Source organism: Chelonia mydas, chromosome 3, assembly GCF_015237465.2.
Source record: "Chelonia mydas isolate rCheMyd1 chromosome 3, rCheMyd1.pri.v2, whole genome shotgun sequence".
Classification (NCBI taxonomy): Eukaryota; Metazoa; Chordata; order Testudines; family Cheloniidae; genus Chelonia; species Chelonia mydas.
The window spans coordinates 14,154,913-14,170,709 of NC_057851.1; the positions used below are offsets into that span (position 1 = coordinate 14,154,913).

At 48.8% G+C, this 15,797-nt stretch overlaps 1 protein-coding gene across 9 annotated transcripts in view; it reads right to left on the reverse strand.

Annotated features, from left to right (window-relative positions):
• The window catches only part of CLIC5 (chloride intracellular channel 5), a 154,016-nt gene that overhangs the window by 20,916 nt on the left and 117,303 nt on the right, over nucleotides 1-15,797 (reverse strand). For all 9 annotated transcript variants that reach the window (XM_037893934.2, XM_037893929.2, XM_037893932.2 and 6 more), the window contains 3 exons: nucleotides 15,047-15,156; nucleotides 14,586-14,711; nucleotides 13,081-13,187 (listed from right to left, as the gene is read on the reverse strand). In XM_037893934.2, the coding sequence (XP_037749862.1) occupies nucleotides 13,081-13,187; nucleotides 14,586-14,711; nucleotides 15,047-15,156 (343 nt within the window). The remainder of the gene's footprint in view (nucleotides 1-13,080; nucleotides 13,188-14,585; nucleotides 14,712-15,046; nucleotides 15,157-15,797) is intronic.

The following is a 15,797-nucleotide window of genomic DNA, read 5'->3' on the forward strand; positions in this document are numbered from 1 at the left end:
TCTGTACTGGGACCTGTGCTGTTCACATATTCATAAATGATCTGAGAAAAAGAGTAAACAGCGAGATGGCAAAATTTGCAGGTAATAAAAATTACCCAAGATTGTTAACTGCAAGGCAGACTGTGAAGAGTTACAAAGAGATCTCAAAAACTGGATGACCGGGCAACAAAATGGCAGATGAAATTGAATGTTGCTAAGTGCAAAGTAATATACATTGGAAAACATAATCCCAACTATACATATATAATGATGGGGTCTAAATTAGCTGTTTCCACTCAAGAAAGAGATCTTGTAGTAATTGTGGATAGTTTTCTGAAAACATCTGCTCAGTATGTAGCTGCAGTCAAAAAAGCTAACAGAATGTTAGAAACTATTAGGAATGGGATAGATAATAAGACAGAAACTATCATAATGCCGCTATATAAATCCATCGTATGCCTACACCTTGAATACTGTGTGCAGTTCTCGTCACCCCATCTCAAAAAAAGTTATATTAGAATTGGAAAAGGTACAGAGAAGAGCAACAAAATAATTAAGGTATGGAACAGCTTCCATATGAGGAGAGATTAAAAGGACTGGGACTTTTCAGCTTGGAAAAGAGATGAATAAGAGGGGATCAGACAGAGATCTATAAAATTGTGACTAGTGTGGAGAAAGTGAATAAGGAAGTATTATTTTTTCCTTCACATAACACAAGAACCTGGGGTCACCCCACTAAATTAATAGGCAGCAGGTTTAAAACAAACAAAAGGAAGTACTTCTTCACACAATGCACAGTTATCGTGTGGAACTCATTGCCATGGGTTGTTGTGAAGGCCAAAACTCTAATGGGATTCAAAAACAAAACAGACAGGTCATATAGGATAGGTTCATCAATGACTGTTAGCCAAGATGGTCAGGGATGCAACCCCATGCTCTGGGTGTCCCTAGCCTCTGGGAGAGGATGACAAGGAATGGATCACTCGATGATTGCCTGTTCTGTTCATGCCTTCTGAAGCACCTGGCATTGTCCAGAAGACAGAACACAGGGCTAGATGGACCACTGGCCTGACCCAGAACAGCCATTCTTATGTTCATTATGGTGTTCTAATTTCTTTGCTGGCTTTGAAAAATCTCAGCCTTAAATTTGGTTTTCTTCTAATATTTTCAGTAATGCCAACCCTTAGTATTCAAAAGTCATGCATCAGATCCCCAAAATCTTACTTAAAAACCATGAGATCTTAAAATAATAAACTTTGCATTCTTTTTTCCTTTGCCTCTTTGTTTTTGAGACTTTGAGGTTCTCATGCCAAGCTTTTCTCTGCAACCAGGAGGACTAGAAATTTACTGTTTAAAAACTAAAATAAAATCTGGGATTCTCATGAAATCAATTGCCTCCAGGAGTGCGTTTTTAAGGAAAACACCAAATATTGCAAGACTGGATAAAATCGCGAGAGTGGCAACATGGTTTTCCAGTTATGTTTTATTAATTTCCCCCCAGTTCTTCTACAAAGACAATTTGCAGCAGGATCACAGCCAAAAATGTTTTTTGGGAAAAATATATTCTGGCCCATTCCTGCTCCCATTGAAGTCAATAGGAGTTTTGCACTCTGACTTCTCAGAGAGCAGGATTAGGCCACGGAATTCTATGTCATTAGACATTCTGCCCTATAATAACATATTCAGGAAGGTAATAAAGTATTGGTGGCTACATTTAAGGCTGTAAGTAATCCTGCTAGAGTCAACGGGGCTACTCATGTACTTAAATTTAGACATGTGCTTAAGCAAAATTTCCTGAATCGGGGCCATAATTTCCCACAAATCCATGTCCATGACAACTACATAGAGGACTTGATTCTGACTGCATTGAAGTCAATGGAGTTACGCCAGTGTGAAAGTGGAGTTAATGAGATCACAATCAGACCCACGGTGCCTGTAACAATCTCACAGTCCAGAAAGGAGGCCTCCGTGTGTGTCCTACTGCTTATAGCAAGGACCAGCAGGGAAGGGAAGGGGTCACTGAGGTAATGATGCTTAAAATTGAATTTTAAATAATAATGCAATTTAGGCCTCCCATTTCAGCAGCTAGGTGCTTAATGTCTCCCAGGACTGCTGCCACCAGATTGCTCTAATGCAGTTCCAGCTGCCCTACTGCGCCTGTGTGTGAGCAAGGGCGCTCAGCAGGGAAAGAGAACAAAGCACCCCGGCTGAGCCAGCAGCAGGATCTGGAGGAATATTCAAGCTCACAAGGGAAATAATGCCTTTGTTAAAGAAAAAAAGTGTCTGCCAGCTAGGTGATCACTTTTTCAAAAGGCAAAAGCAGGACACATGGAGGAGCCCTGCCCCCTCTGTGGCCCTGCCCCTCCTTTTCCCCTGTGCCTCCACCCTCTGCTCCTCCTCTTCTCGCCCAAAGCCTGCTCCCCCCCAGCCAGGCCATGGTAAGAGCCACCCAGGAAACCTGGACCGCTGTGGGGAGCCCTGGACCTTCCACTTGCCCTGGATGTGGGGCTAGGGTGCCCGAGACCAGCCCCTGGTCCCACCCTCCTGGCCTTTAGGCCCTGATTCTGCACCATTAAAGTCAGCAGGAGCTTTGCCATTGATTTCAGTGAGCACAGGATCAAGCCCTTAGCGTGCAGAGCACATGTGAGAGATGTCAAAGGTGCATGACAAACTGTGCAAACATTTGCTGGATTATATTTATCCCATGGCTCTGTGATTTATCCTATTGCTGTCACCACTACATATTGTTTGTCTGTGTATAAAACAATAACCGGGACCCAAAGTGTTTGAAGAGAATATATAGGGCCTATAGTTCTTCATCTTCTATGTATGGTCTGTATGTATGATATATACTGGACCTCTCCTCTGTTTATACATAGCTAGTCTGTGTAAAGTCATTTTTATAGACTCTAATGATTTCATGATAAGTTTCATGAAGGCATCCAGCATTAGGGCCAGACTTACAATGACGACTCAGCTCCTTTGGGCTGCTCCTAAGCTGCAAAGAAGCCAGATTTTGGTAGTAAATGGCGGCGGGGGGTGGGGTGGGGTGGGGTGGGGTGTGTGTGTGCTCAGTTGGAGCTGACTTGCGACCAGCTTCCCCTCACCCACATGAAGCGGATGTTGCAGGGGAGGGGAGGAGTTCCACTTTGCTATGCCGATCCTCAGATGCCGAAAGGTAGAGCAGGACATAGGCTGCTCTAATTCATGGTGAAGCTGGAACCAGGACTAATGCAGACTGGCCTGCAGAATCAGGGAGCTGTAATCGTCTCTATAATGACCCCCATCCTCTCTGGCACCCGGCATCGCTTGGATTCAAGGGAGAATCTGCCCCACAGTGTCATCATTTCTGTAACCTTTCTGTGTGGCATAAATTCCTTTTGAAGTGAACTGATGTTTTTCTGTTTATTTACGGAGGTACGTGATGGCCTCTAGAAAGGATCAGAACACACAGACACAGTGTTCAGACTGTGCATGTATATTCACTGTGGGGCTGACACTGCTCTCACCTGGAGTAACTCCATGGAAGGCAGTGGAATTAAACTAGCATAAAACCAATGTAGGTCAGAGGAGAGTCAGGCCCTGTGCGTGTGTGCGCATATATATTATAGACCTATATATATAGCACAGAAAGAGAGAGAGATGTTTCTCACCTCACATGCTTAACCGCAAAGTGTGTTGTAGCTGCCGAAGAAGGTGAACGGCATTTAATCACATGTAAATTAATGATTTAATGCTCTTTTATTTTTGGGCCCTTGATCTAAATCCAAACCAGACCAGTGGAATCCTCTGGTCAGACGGCTGGAAATTCCACCGAATTAAATCACGTTGGTGGTCTCCCAGCTCAGATCCTAGTGAAGAGCAGTACAGTAAAACATCCTCTCGTTCCGCTAATGAATGCGCCCACCCACACAGGATCTAGTGCCCCCTAAGAACTCAATTCAAGAACAACTTTTTAAACTCATGAATGAAATCAAAGGGCTCATTCTATGAGCCAAAGAGCGCACAATTTTGGGAAGAACTAACTGCAATTGGGTGGTTATTACACATCATCCCTTTCATAAGCAATACAGACATGCAAAAATAATAATCATAATACTGAACATATACACGGTGTTTCAGACAATTAATCCTCAGGATACTTCAATGAGTAGGTAAATAGCTACTGCTATCCTCGTTTTATAGAGCTTAAGTGACTTGCTCTAGGTCACAGAAGGAGCCAGTGTTAGAACTCATGAGATCCTGGCTTTCAGTCCTGTGCTCAGACCAGGCCTTGTGGTAATTATGTGGCAATTAAAAGAATCTGCTCTCAAGGGAGGCAGGGAAATTCAACTAAGGCTAAAGAGAAGAAGAGCTCTGTGTAAGTTTGAAAGTTTGTCTCTCTCACCAACAGAAGTTGGTCCAAAGAAGATATTACCTCACCCACCTTGTCTCTCTGTGAAACTAATGTCAAGATCACACTCCTTGGGCTCTTCCTAGGATTTCTGTCTCTGGCATCAGTTGTGCAGGGCATTAAATGTTCATGATTTTAACCACAGCAGTGGCGTCTCGTGAAAAAGGTCAGAGGACAGAACAATCTAGTCACACTATCCCAGCAGGAAGTGGGACTATTCCTGTGCTGTGAGGACCACTCCTTTAGGGAAGCCTGTTAGGAAATTATTGGGTGATGTGGGGGGTGGAAGGAATCAAGTCCCTTGTAACTGAACGGACTTGAAATAATAAATACGCACACTTTCTTTAAACACAGCTTGCCACATCCTGAGAATCTGGAATCAATTCCTTTCCTTTCAAGATGCTTAAAAGTGGTGGAACTTTGATATGGCACGAGTATGTTTGCTTCTGGGCTTACCGCCCTAGCCAGCCTGTTCCAACCCTTTCAACATTTTTATATTAAAAGACAGCAAAGTTAGCAAAACAAAGAAGGGGAAAAAAAGGATCGGAAATTCAGAGAACTATTAAATCAGGGCAGCCTTGCTGCCAAATACATCTGGTAAGCAAATGAATCATGATCTATAACATCTTGCCACACAGAGGTATACCCGAAGGTTATCACCTGCTTCTGTGCCAGGCACAAAAGTCAGTGGATGTGCCCAATGAACCACTATATGGATCCAGTAAAAATTATGTTTTCTCTGTTAACATTAAAGCACTTTGTTTATAATTATTTCAAATGATCCTGTGACTCAAAGTGAATTGATACTACAGCTGATTGGGAACCAAAACCTCCATTCCATGGACGAGTCCAACATTTAAAAAAAATAGTTCCAAATAGGAATGAAAAGGCAAATTTCCCACAAATTGAAAATTCTGAAAAACTTCAATTTGGTACCACTGAAACATTTTGTTTCAATAGTGAGCTAGACCAGATGGATGAGGGCAGTATCTTTTATTGAACAAGCTTCTGTTGGTGGAGAGAACAAGCTTTCAAGCTCCACAAAGCTCTTCAGGTCTAGAGAAGGTAACCAGTGTCCAAGCTAAATACAAGCTGGGACAAACTGTGAGGTATAAGGGGTTCACACATGTTGTAGGAGACCACTTAAAATGAAATGGACAATTAACACTTCTGCAGTTGTACAACAATGGAGGGTTAGGGCTGGTCTACACTGGGAACCTACATTAGTACAGCTTCATAGACTAACCGGGTTGGAAGGGACCTCAGGAGGTCATCTAGTCCAACCCCCTGCTCAAAGCAGGACCAATCCCCAATTTTTGCCCCAGATCCCTAAATGGCTCCCTCAAGGATTGAGGCCAATGCTCAAACCACTGAGCTATCTCTCCCCCCAAGAAAATTCCACACCCCTGAGAGATACAGGCCATGTCTACACTACAAAATTATGTCGATCTAATTTATGTTAGCATACAGCCACCGCAGTTATAAAATTGCTTGTGTGCATGGATATTTGGCTCCTTGTGTCGGGGGTGCGCGTCCTCACCAGGAGCTCTTGTATCGATTGTATTGTCAGAGCGGGGCATTGTGGGATGTCTCCTGAAAGCCAGTAACAGTCCACATAAGCAAAGCAGTGTCTACACTGACACTGTGTCAACCTAATTACATCAACTGTGACTCTGTGCAGCTCAGGGAGGTGGTGTGACTAAAACGGCATAGAGAGGCACTTATGACAGCAGGAGTCAAATTTAAGTGAAACACTTCCATAGCTAGGTCATCACAAGGCAGATTACATCGACCTAACCATGCAGTGTACCAGGCCATAGCTATGCCAGCCTAACTCCCGATGTAGACCTACCTACCGCCTTTCAGGGAGGTGGACTACCAACGCTGATAGAAGAACCCCGCCTGTTGGTGTAGGTAGTGTCTACATGGAAGCGCTACAGCGGTGCAGCTGTGCTGTAGTGTTTTAAGTGTAGGCAAGCCCTTAGTAGGCAGCAGGGAGTGTTACAAATTGCTGTAATGGGCCATCAAACCAGTGTCCTCTTAAGTCCATAGTTTTTCGTGCCTAGCAGAGTTATGAATTAAAGTTCCCAGGCTTGCCTGAGACCAACACAACTACACTTGTTTCAATAGTGTCATTTTGATACATTTCATTTTGACTTTTATACTATATTAAAAGATTAAATATTATATGCATGTATATATTGCATACATCATAATATAGTATAATATTAAAATTAATATTTAATGCCATATAAAAGCCAAAATGAAATTGAAATGACACCACAGAAACAAAACCTTCTGACGCTGTCAACATGAAATGTTTTGACTCTTTTCCACTGAAAATGTCATTGCCATGTCCATACAACATGCTCCAGCTTTTGACAAAATTGGATTTTTTGATTGAAAACAGTTCTAGATAAAATTTGCCCACCTCCTCTAACCAATAGTAAAGCTTGCTGCTTTATAAATTCACCCATTTGCCAGCAGAGTGCACCATAAACCTTAAACCAAACGGACAAATGTAAGCAATGACTGTGTTCATTTACTGCCAGAGACACTAGGGCAAGCACCTGCATCTCTTGGTTTCCATAGTAACTTCTCTGTACCAGTTAAGCTTCAAGTGGCAAAAGAAATCAGCTGCCTCAGCTCTTTCACCAACAACTTCTTTTCATCTTACCTTTGGAAATATCACACATTACCAGGAGCTAGTTCCCCTGCAAATGGTACTGCTGAAGCTGTTGCAAGGCCACATAATCAGACCCCTCTGCTTTGATTTATCTTGGGAACACAGTAGGATTCATTAATTCTCACTTCAAGAATCTTATACCCCATAAATTCCATTAGAAAAACCCAACCACTTCACCCCACTTCTCAGGAAAGATATAATAGTCACAGGCTGTAGTGTGAGCTCACTTTACTACGATCTTGTTACCTCTGCTAAACATACTACAGAACATTTACCAGCCTGCTAAGGAGAGTGATCATAAATAATTAAAATTAAACCACACTTGTCACAATTAGAGATAAGTGGATGCTGCAAAACTTCAGTTCCTGAGTTCACATATCTTAGCGAGTTTATCCTAACACCCCAGTTAGGGAAGTAATAATCACCCCAAAGTTTGGTGAGTTAGGGTTCTTGGTATTTGATTTTGACCTATCTTTGGCCAAACTAAACAAACAAGTGCTATTGTGTGATGTAATACCCTGGAGTTGTTTGGGTATATTTTTATCGTGTGTTCATCTACTCACAAATTGTGATCATTTGCATTGGATCTCCTAGTCATCAGTGTAGATAAGTGCCTGATCCAAAGACCATTGAAGCCAACGGAAAGCCTCAATGGGCATAGATCAGGCCCATATTGAAGGTCTTCCGTAGATAGGGGACAGAAGGAGTTATGACTACACCTTCTTTAGTGCTGGACATTTTCTGGAGTTTGTGAATGTCTGATGGGTTCTACAATACTGATGTCTTGGCTAACCAACCAAATCTTGGAAAGTACAGATGATTAACTTTTGAGACCATGGCCATGGGTGCATTAGAAATGCATAACACAGACAAACTGTTTCTCTAGCAATTTGAGGGGTCTCTGGATTTCACCCACTAATGTGGAGGTAGGAGATGGGACAATTCTCCTCTCTGTAATAATAATTCTTAGTACTTATAAAGCACTTTCCACTATGAAAGCACTTTGCAAAAGTTAACTAATTAATTTGTGCAGCAGTAAATGGTTACCAAGGAATGTGTTATTAGGTTTAAGGACTAAACTAGTGGCTGGAGGCTAAAAAAAAAGTTCAGATATCTCTCAGCATTGGACTGCCTGCAGCCTATGGATCACCTGATGTTTGGCTCTATGATCTTAGGGACTGGATCAGGTAGGAGGTAAACAATAGGCAAGGTAGGTGGGTCCGCAACCATGCTGACTGCTGGTGCTCCCAGTGGCTGGAGTCCAGTGCAGGTACAGGCTAACAGGGCTAGCTCCCACAGATAAAGGAGACCTGGACATGAAGCTTCCCCTGGGGGAGCCTAGCTCCCTGCCTGCCTCTCCCACCCATGGCCCTGCCCACCCTCAACCCCTGCTCCACCCAGGCGCACTCCCCACTCCGCCCCCCGACTTGCCGCGTCCCTCCTCTCCTCCCTGCCTCCCCTGTGAGGCCCCTGCCGCACCCCACATCCCTCCTCTCCTCCATTCCCCTCCCCCGCGAGGCCCCCGCCACCTGCCGCTCCCCACGTCCTTCCTCTCCTCCCTGTCTCCCCCATGAGATCCCTGCCACCTGCTACTCCCCACGTCCCTCCTCTCATCCCTGCTTCCCCCGTGAGGCCCCCGCCTACCTGCAGCTCCCTGCGTCCCTCCTCTCCTCCACTCCCACCTGCCTGCAGCTCCCCGCGTCCCTCCTCTCCTCCAGCCCTGCGAGACCCCTGCTGCCTGCCACTCCCCGCGCCCCTCCTCTCCTCCCTGCCTGCCCTGCAAGGCCACTGCTGCTCCCTGTGTCCCTCCTTTCCTCTAACCCCTTCCCCCACCAAGCCCCCGCCGCCTGCTGCTCCCCGTGTCCCTCCTCTCCTCCAACCCCTCCCCCACCAAGCCCCCACTGCCTGCCGCTCCCCACGTCCCTCCTCTCCTCCATCCCCTCCCCCACCAAGCCCCCGCCGCCTGCTGCTCCCCATGTCCCTCCTCTCCTCCAACCCCCTCCCCCACCAAGCCCCCACTGCCTGCCGCTCCCCGTGTCCCTCCTCTCCTCCAACCCCCTCCCCCACCAAGCCCCCGCCGCCTGCCGCTCCCCATGTCCCTCCTCTCCTCCAACCCCCTCCCCCACCAAGCCCCCGCTGCCTGCCGCTCCCCACGTCCCTCCTCTCCTCCATCCGCTCCCCCACCAAGCCCCCGCCACCTGCTGCTCCCCGTGTCCCTCCTCTCCTCCAACCCCCTCCCCCACCAAGCCCCCACCACCTGCCGCTCCCCATGTCCGTCCTCTCCTCCACCCCCTCCCGCGCGAGGTGCCAGCTGCCTGCCGCTCCCCACGTCCCTCCTCTCCTCCAACCCCCTCCCCCACCAAGCCCCCGCTGCCTGCCGCTCCCCACGTCCCTCCTCTCCTCCAACCCCCTCCCCCACCAAGTCCCCGCTGCCTGCCGCTCCCCACGTCCCTCCTCTCCTCCATCCGCTCCCCCACCAAGCCCCCACCACCTGCCGCTCCCCATGTCCGTCCTCTCCTCCACCCCCTCCCGCGCGAGGTGCCAGCTGCCTGCCGCTTCCCACGTCCCTCCTCTCCTCCACCTCCTCCCCTGCCAAGTCCCCACCGCCTGCCGCTCCCCACGTCCCTCCTCTCCTCCAACCCCCTCCCCCACCAAGTCCCCGCTGCCTGCCGCTCCCCACGTCCCTCCTCTCCTCCATCCGCTCCCCCACCAAGCCCCCACCACCTGCCGCTCCCCATGTCCGTCCTCTCCTCCACCCCCTCCCGCGCGAGGTGCCAGCTGCCTGCCGCTTCCCACGTCCCTCCTCTCCTCCACCTCCTCCCCTGCCAAGTCCCCACCGCCTGCCGCTCCCCACGTCCGTCCTCTCCTCCACCTCCTCCCCCGCCAAGTCCCCACCGCCTGCTGCTTCCCACGTCCATCCTCTCCTCCACCCCCTCCCCCGCGAGGTGCCAGCTGCCTGCCGCTCCCCACGTCCCTCCTCTCCTCCAACCCCCTCCCCCACCAAGTCCCCGCCGTCTGCCGCTTCCCACGTCCCTCCTCTCCTCCACCTCCTCCCCTGCCAAGTCCCCACCACCTGCCGCTCCCCACGTCCATCCTCTCCTCCACCCCCTCCCCCACCAAGCCCCCACTGCCTGCCGCTCCCCACGTCCCTCCTCTCCTCCAACCCCCTCCCCCACCAAGTCCCCGCCGCCTGCCGCTTCCCACGTCCCTCCTCTCCTCCACCTCCTCCCCTGCCAAGTCCCCACCGCCTGCCGCTCCCCACGTCCATCCTCTCCTCCACCCCCTCCCCCGCGAGGTGCCAGCTGCCTGCCGCTCCCTATGTCCCTCCTCTCCTCCACCCCCTCCCCGCGAGATGCCAGCTGCCTGCCGCTCCCCACGTCCCTCCTCTCCTCCCTGCCTCCCCTGCAAGGTCCCTGCCGCCTGCCACTCCCTGCATCCCTCCTCTCTTCCTGCCTCTCCCATGCGGCCCCCGCCACCTGTCACTCCCTACATCCCTCTCTGCTCCACCCCTCTCCCGCGCGAGGCCTCCACTGCCCGCAGGGATGCGGCAGGCAGGGGGACCTTGCAGGAGAGGAGGGGGAGGAGAGGAGGGATATGGCGGGCAGGGGGACCTTGCAGGAGAGGAGAGGAGGGATACAGCGGGTAGGGGGACCTTGCAGGAGAGGAGGCGGGAGGAGAGGAGGGATACGGTGGGCGGGGGAACCCTGCGGGGAGGAGAGAAGGGATACGGCGGGCGGGGGGACCTTGTGGGGAGGAGAGGACGGATACGGCGAGTGGGGGGACCTTGCAGGAGAGGAGGGGGAGGAGAGGAGGGATACGGCGGGCAGGGGGACCTTGCAGGAGAGGAGAGGAGGGATACAGCGGGCAGGGGGACCTTGCAGGAGAGGAGAGGAGGGATACGGCGGGCGGGGGGACCTTGCAGGAGAGGAGGGGGGAAGAGAGGAGGGATACGGCGGGCGGGGGGGACCTTGCAGGAGAGGAGGGGGGAAGAGAGGAGGGATACGGCGGGCGGGGGGGACCTTGCAGGAGAGGAGGGGGGAAGACAGGAGGGATACGGCGGGCGGGGGGGCACGTTGTGGGGGAGGGGGATAGAGGAGGGGCGTGGGGCAGCGGGGGCCTTGCATGGAAGGGGCAGAAGTGGTGGAGAGGAGGGACTCAGCCAGGCAGTGGCCGATGGTGGGGGCCTCAGGGAAGGGGCCGAGCAGGGACGGGAAGAGATGGAGCGCAGGCGGGGCCACCATGGCCCAGGCATCCTACGGCAGGTTGACAGTGGCTGCACTGTGGGGGCCTATTATACCTGCCACCTATGGACCTGGGGTTTTACTGGTGGACCTTGTGCTTACAGGAAGAGGGTGGGGCAGAGGTATGTGTGTGACAAAGAGAGGTTTCACAACTAAGCTGACTGTCCGGGGAAGGCAGAGGAGGGCATACCTCCCTGATTTCATTTTTACCTAAGACAGGACTGAAGTGATAGGAAGTAAAACATGACTCATCAGGGATGTGCTATGAACTTAAGGGCTCTGGCCTGGCTTCTCAAAGGTATTTAGTCACCTAATGCCCACTGAAATCTGTGCCTCAATCCTCAGCCTCTAGTCCAGCTGCTTTTGTGCTGTTCAGGGAGATAGTGGCCCTAAAAGGGGAGGGGAGTGAAGGCTAGCCACTGCCTTGGGCTGGGCTGGGCTTCCATGGTTTCTGGGCTCTCTAGCAGCCTCTCTTCTTGGACAAACTTCTTTTCCTGCCTCCCCACTCTCTGGCCAGCTTCACCGTTTCAAGTTCCCCTTCTCCAGGTAGAGCATGGTCTGCAGGTGCAATTAATTGGCACTGCTTGTGAGCATGGACACTCCTTAGGCTTGTGGGGTGTGTCCCATCACAATGTACCCTAACTACAAAGTCACACAGGGAATCTGTGGCTGAGCTGGGACCTGAACATACATCTCTCGAATCTAACCACAAGATTAACCTTCCCATCTGATAAGCAACACACGTGCATGGTGCTTAACAGACAAATAGAAAACACAGAATCTGTCCAGCAGAGTTTACATTCTCAGGTAAGGTGCAACCTGAAGAGTGACTGAAAACACTCTGCCAGATCCTCAGCAGGTGTAAATTAGATCAGAGGTCCCCAAAGTGTGGGGCATGCCCCCTTAGGGGGCACAGAGGAAAGTTCAGGGGGCTGAGGTCTGGGCCAGCCCGAATGGGAGGCGGGGAGGGAGTGCCACCCAGTTCTGCTCCTGGCCCCAGCCCCGGGCCTGGCTGCTGGCCCCACACCTGGGGCTCCATTCCTGGCCCTGCGCATGGGCCCCAGCTGCTGGCTCCGGGTGCTGGCCTCGGCCCCTGGGTGGGTCTCCACCCCCAGCCCTGCCGCCACTCCCAGCTGGAGCCCCAGCCTCGGTCCCCCTACCCCTGCCCACATCTCCCCTGAAGCCACAACTCCACTCCTGGCCCTGGTAAGGGGGGGCATGATCCTGAGAAGTTTGGGGACCACTGGTATAGACCAATTGACACCAGCTGAGGATCTGGCTCTCTGGTGGGAGAGGAGAAAGGAGGAGAACTGTAGCTGCACTGAGCTGAGGTGATAGCTTTAGCTCCAGCTGTGCACGTCATAGAGGCACTAAGGGGTGTTTATTTATTTTTGACACTTCTGTGTGAGTGCTTTAAAGAGGAGGTCTGGAGCTTCTCCACTGCAATAACACAGGCTAAGAAGCCAAATCAGATCACTCCCTTCTCCTAATTAATTTTTAAATAAGATGTCACTATTGTGAAGGCTACGACAGCAAACCAGCTGTGCCAACTAAACACAATCCTGAGACCCTTGGAAGCAGCTCCTGATCTTGATTAGGCTTGTGCAAATTTGGAGTAACTCCTTTACATTCACTGGCCCAAACTGATTGGCAATAATACCTTATGCTACTTGGGCACATCTTAGAATATGCCAATGACATGAAATATATGAATGACAATGTGCTTCATTTTTTTAAGTGTGAAACCTCCTTGCAAAGAGTTGGTAGTGCACCCTACTCACCAGCATTGTCCTGCTGCTTGGTGTTTTTTATGTATGCAGAGAATTTGGAGAAGATATCTATCCCCGCAGTGTTTGATTCATGATGTGTAGCAGCCAGCTTGGGGTACCTGAAAAGGAGAGGAGCAGTCTGGAAAATAACGTTCTATTGTTACCAACAATATACTGATAATCACAAATGCTGTTTAGAGAAAGAGGGGGGGGGGAAATATCCCTATTCCCGGAACTGTAATTATGGCTGTCATTTATCTCAGCAGGACAGCTTGGCAAACCCCTTTTAATAATACTGCTGTCCTGGGGAGCCAGGCATTTGGAGAGTTACACGGTGATGGTTTTATGACAAGCGCTTAATGTGAACAGCAGCCAAGGTACAGTGGCCTTAAATCAGAAAGAGGCATAGATTTCTAGCAGGGTGTGGGGGAGTTTGGCAGCAAACTCCCTCTATTATCAATGGCAGACCTGTGCTTAATTCCCGGTGCTGAAAATATAGCCTAGAATGTAACAGCAAGGAGTATTAGTATAACAAAGGGGGACGAGTGTGGAGTTTTGATTGTGTGTGGTTTTTTTAAAGAGACATCTGGTACAAAGGAACATATTGATTTGAAAGACCAGAGCAGATTAAGGGCTTGATCCAAAGCCTACTGAAGTCAACATAAGGACGCATATCTGATCTCCTGCATCCAGCACTGGCCAACAGCTGATGAGTCAATAGAAGGTGAAAACACCCTTTTATGCAGCTAGACATTTTTCAGATTCATAGAACTTGAGGTCAGAAGGGACCATTAGATCATTAATACGACCTCCTGTATAGCACAAGCCAAATAATTTCACCCAGTTACTCCTGTTTTGAGACCAATAATTTGGGTTGGGCTAAAGCAGATCTCCCAGAAAGGCATCCAGTCTTGATCTGAAGACATCAAGAGATGGGGAATCTACCACTACTCTTGGTAGTGTGTTCCAATGATTAATCACCCTCACTGTTAAATATTTGTGCCTTATTTCTAACTTGAATTTGTCTGGCTTTCATTTCTTGTCATGCTTTTCACCCCTAGATTATAAATCCTTTTAGTTCCTGGTATTTTCTTGCTATGAAGCTATTTAGACATTGTAAACAAGTCACCTCTCAATCTTCTTTTTTGCTAAACTAAACATATTGAATTCCCTTAGTCTCTCACTATAAGGCATTTTCTCCAGCCTTCAAATAATTTGTGGTGCTCTTCTCTACATCCAGTCCAATTTTTCAATATCCTTTTTAAAATGTGGACACCACAAACGGACACACTATTCCAGTTTCGGTCTCACCAAAGCTTTGTACAGAGTGTTGTTCTGTGTGTTAGGAGAAAACATCCTGCAAGTATTAATCATGCAAGCAGTCTTTACACATGCAAGCAGAACCAGTGAAGTCAGCTGGACTGTTCTATGTGTAAAGACTATTCCAGTTGCAGGACTGGGAGCTTCTTATAAGCTCCATTCCTAACAAACTCTGACAGTAAAGCACAATTTGTTACTTTGGAGGTGCAAGCATCTCCTCCAGGAACTCTTCGATTTTGTTGATGTCTGTCTTGACCTCTCCATTAAAAGTCAAGAATGGCGGGTGGGTTCCAGGGGCCAAATTGTGTAGATCAGCTGGCTTTCTGCAGAGAGACAAGGAAAATTCATGTTATCACCAGACATTTATTATCATAGAGCCCCACTGGTGTTCATGGCACTCAGGAAACCAGTCACTTGTACCCCCTTATTTCATTCAGTATTCACAGTATTATGAAAGAGTCCTATTTAATACACAAAATAAATTTTTTCTACAAATAATCAAGAAACTGAATCTCAACTGCTCTGTCGTGTGTCTTTCGCACTATGTGCCTGATGCAAAGCCCACTGAAGCCAATGGGAGGGGGAGTGTCTTTCGAATAAAGAGCAAACTATGGGCTATTGTGATGGTTTTCAAATAAATTAACCAATAACTTGTTACCTTTTCAGGTCAACTGTGGTGACATTAAATACAACCCCTTTGAGCCAGAGGATCATGAAGAGACGCTGTGAAAAAGGACAGTTCCCAATACTCTCTCCATCAATACCAGCCTAGGGAAAAGAAAGGGAAAATAATGAGTATGCACTATGGACTCTGCTCACATCCCATGAGAGGGAAAACTGGATATCGACATAAAAATTACCAGACTGAAAATAAACAATACTAGGCAACAGCACTGTAGGTTATCACCAACATAGTAATGGAATTACTCCAGGCTTAGCTTTGGCCAGTAGTTTGAGTGAATATCCTAGCCCCTATCATGACACAAGGTCTGGCTAGGGAAAGTGGGTCCCTAGCCATTATTTAGCTAGTTTCTGGAACATTGTATAGACTCTTAATTTCCCCTTTCCACATAAAATAAGCTGTGTAACAGAGCTGTTAGAAAACTCAGGGGCAGGTCTTCAGCTGATGTAGATTGTCATTGTCACGGGACTTTGATGGACCTATGACACTTTCACACTAGCGGAGGCTCTGCCCCACAGTCCCTACCAAAAAAGGATCCAGGAGAAGACTTCCAAATCAGAATCCAACCAGAATCCAACTCCAGGATCTGGAGTTCTAGTTTACATCAATAGAAGAAATAGGGCTCAAACTAAGACATTTGGATCCAGACCAAAATCTGAATTTTTGCAGAGTTCAAGGGAGATGTCTTCACCAGAGTTCCAGTCTGTGCCCATCCCTAATAGCTATT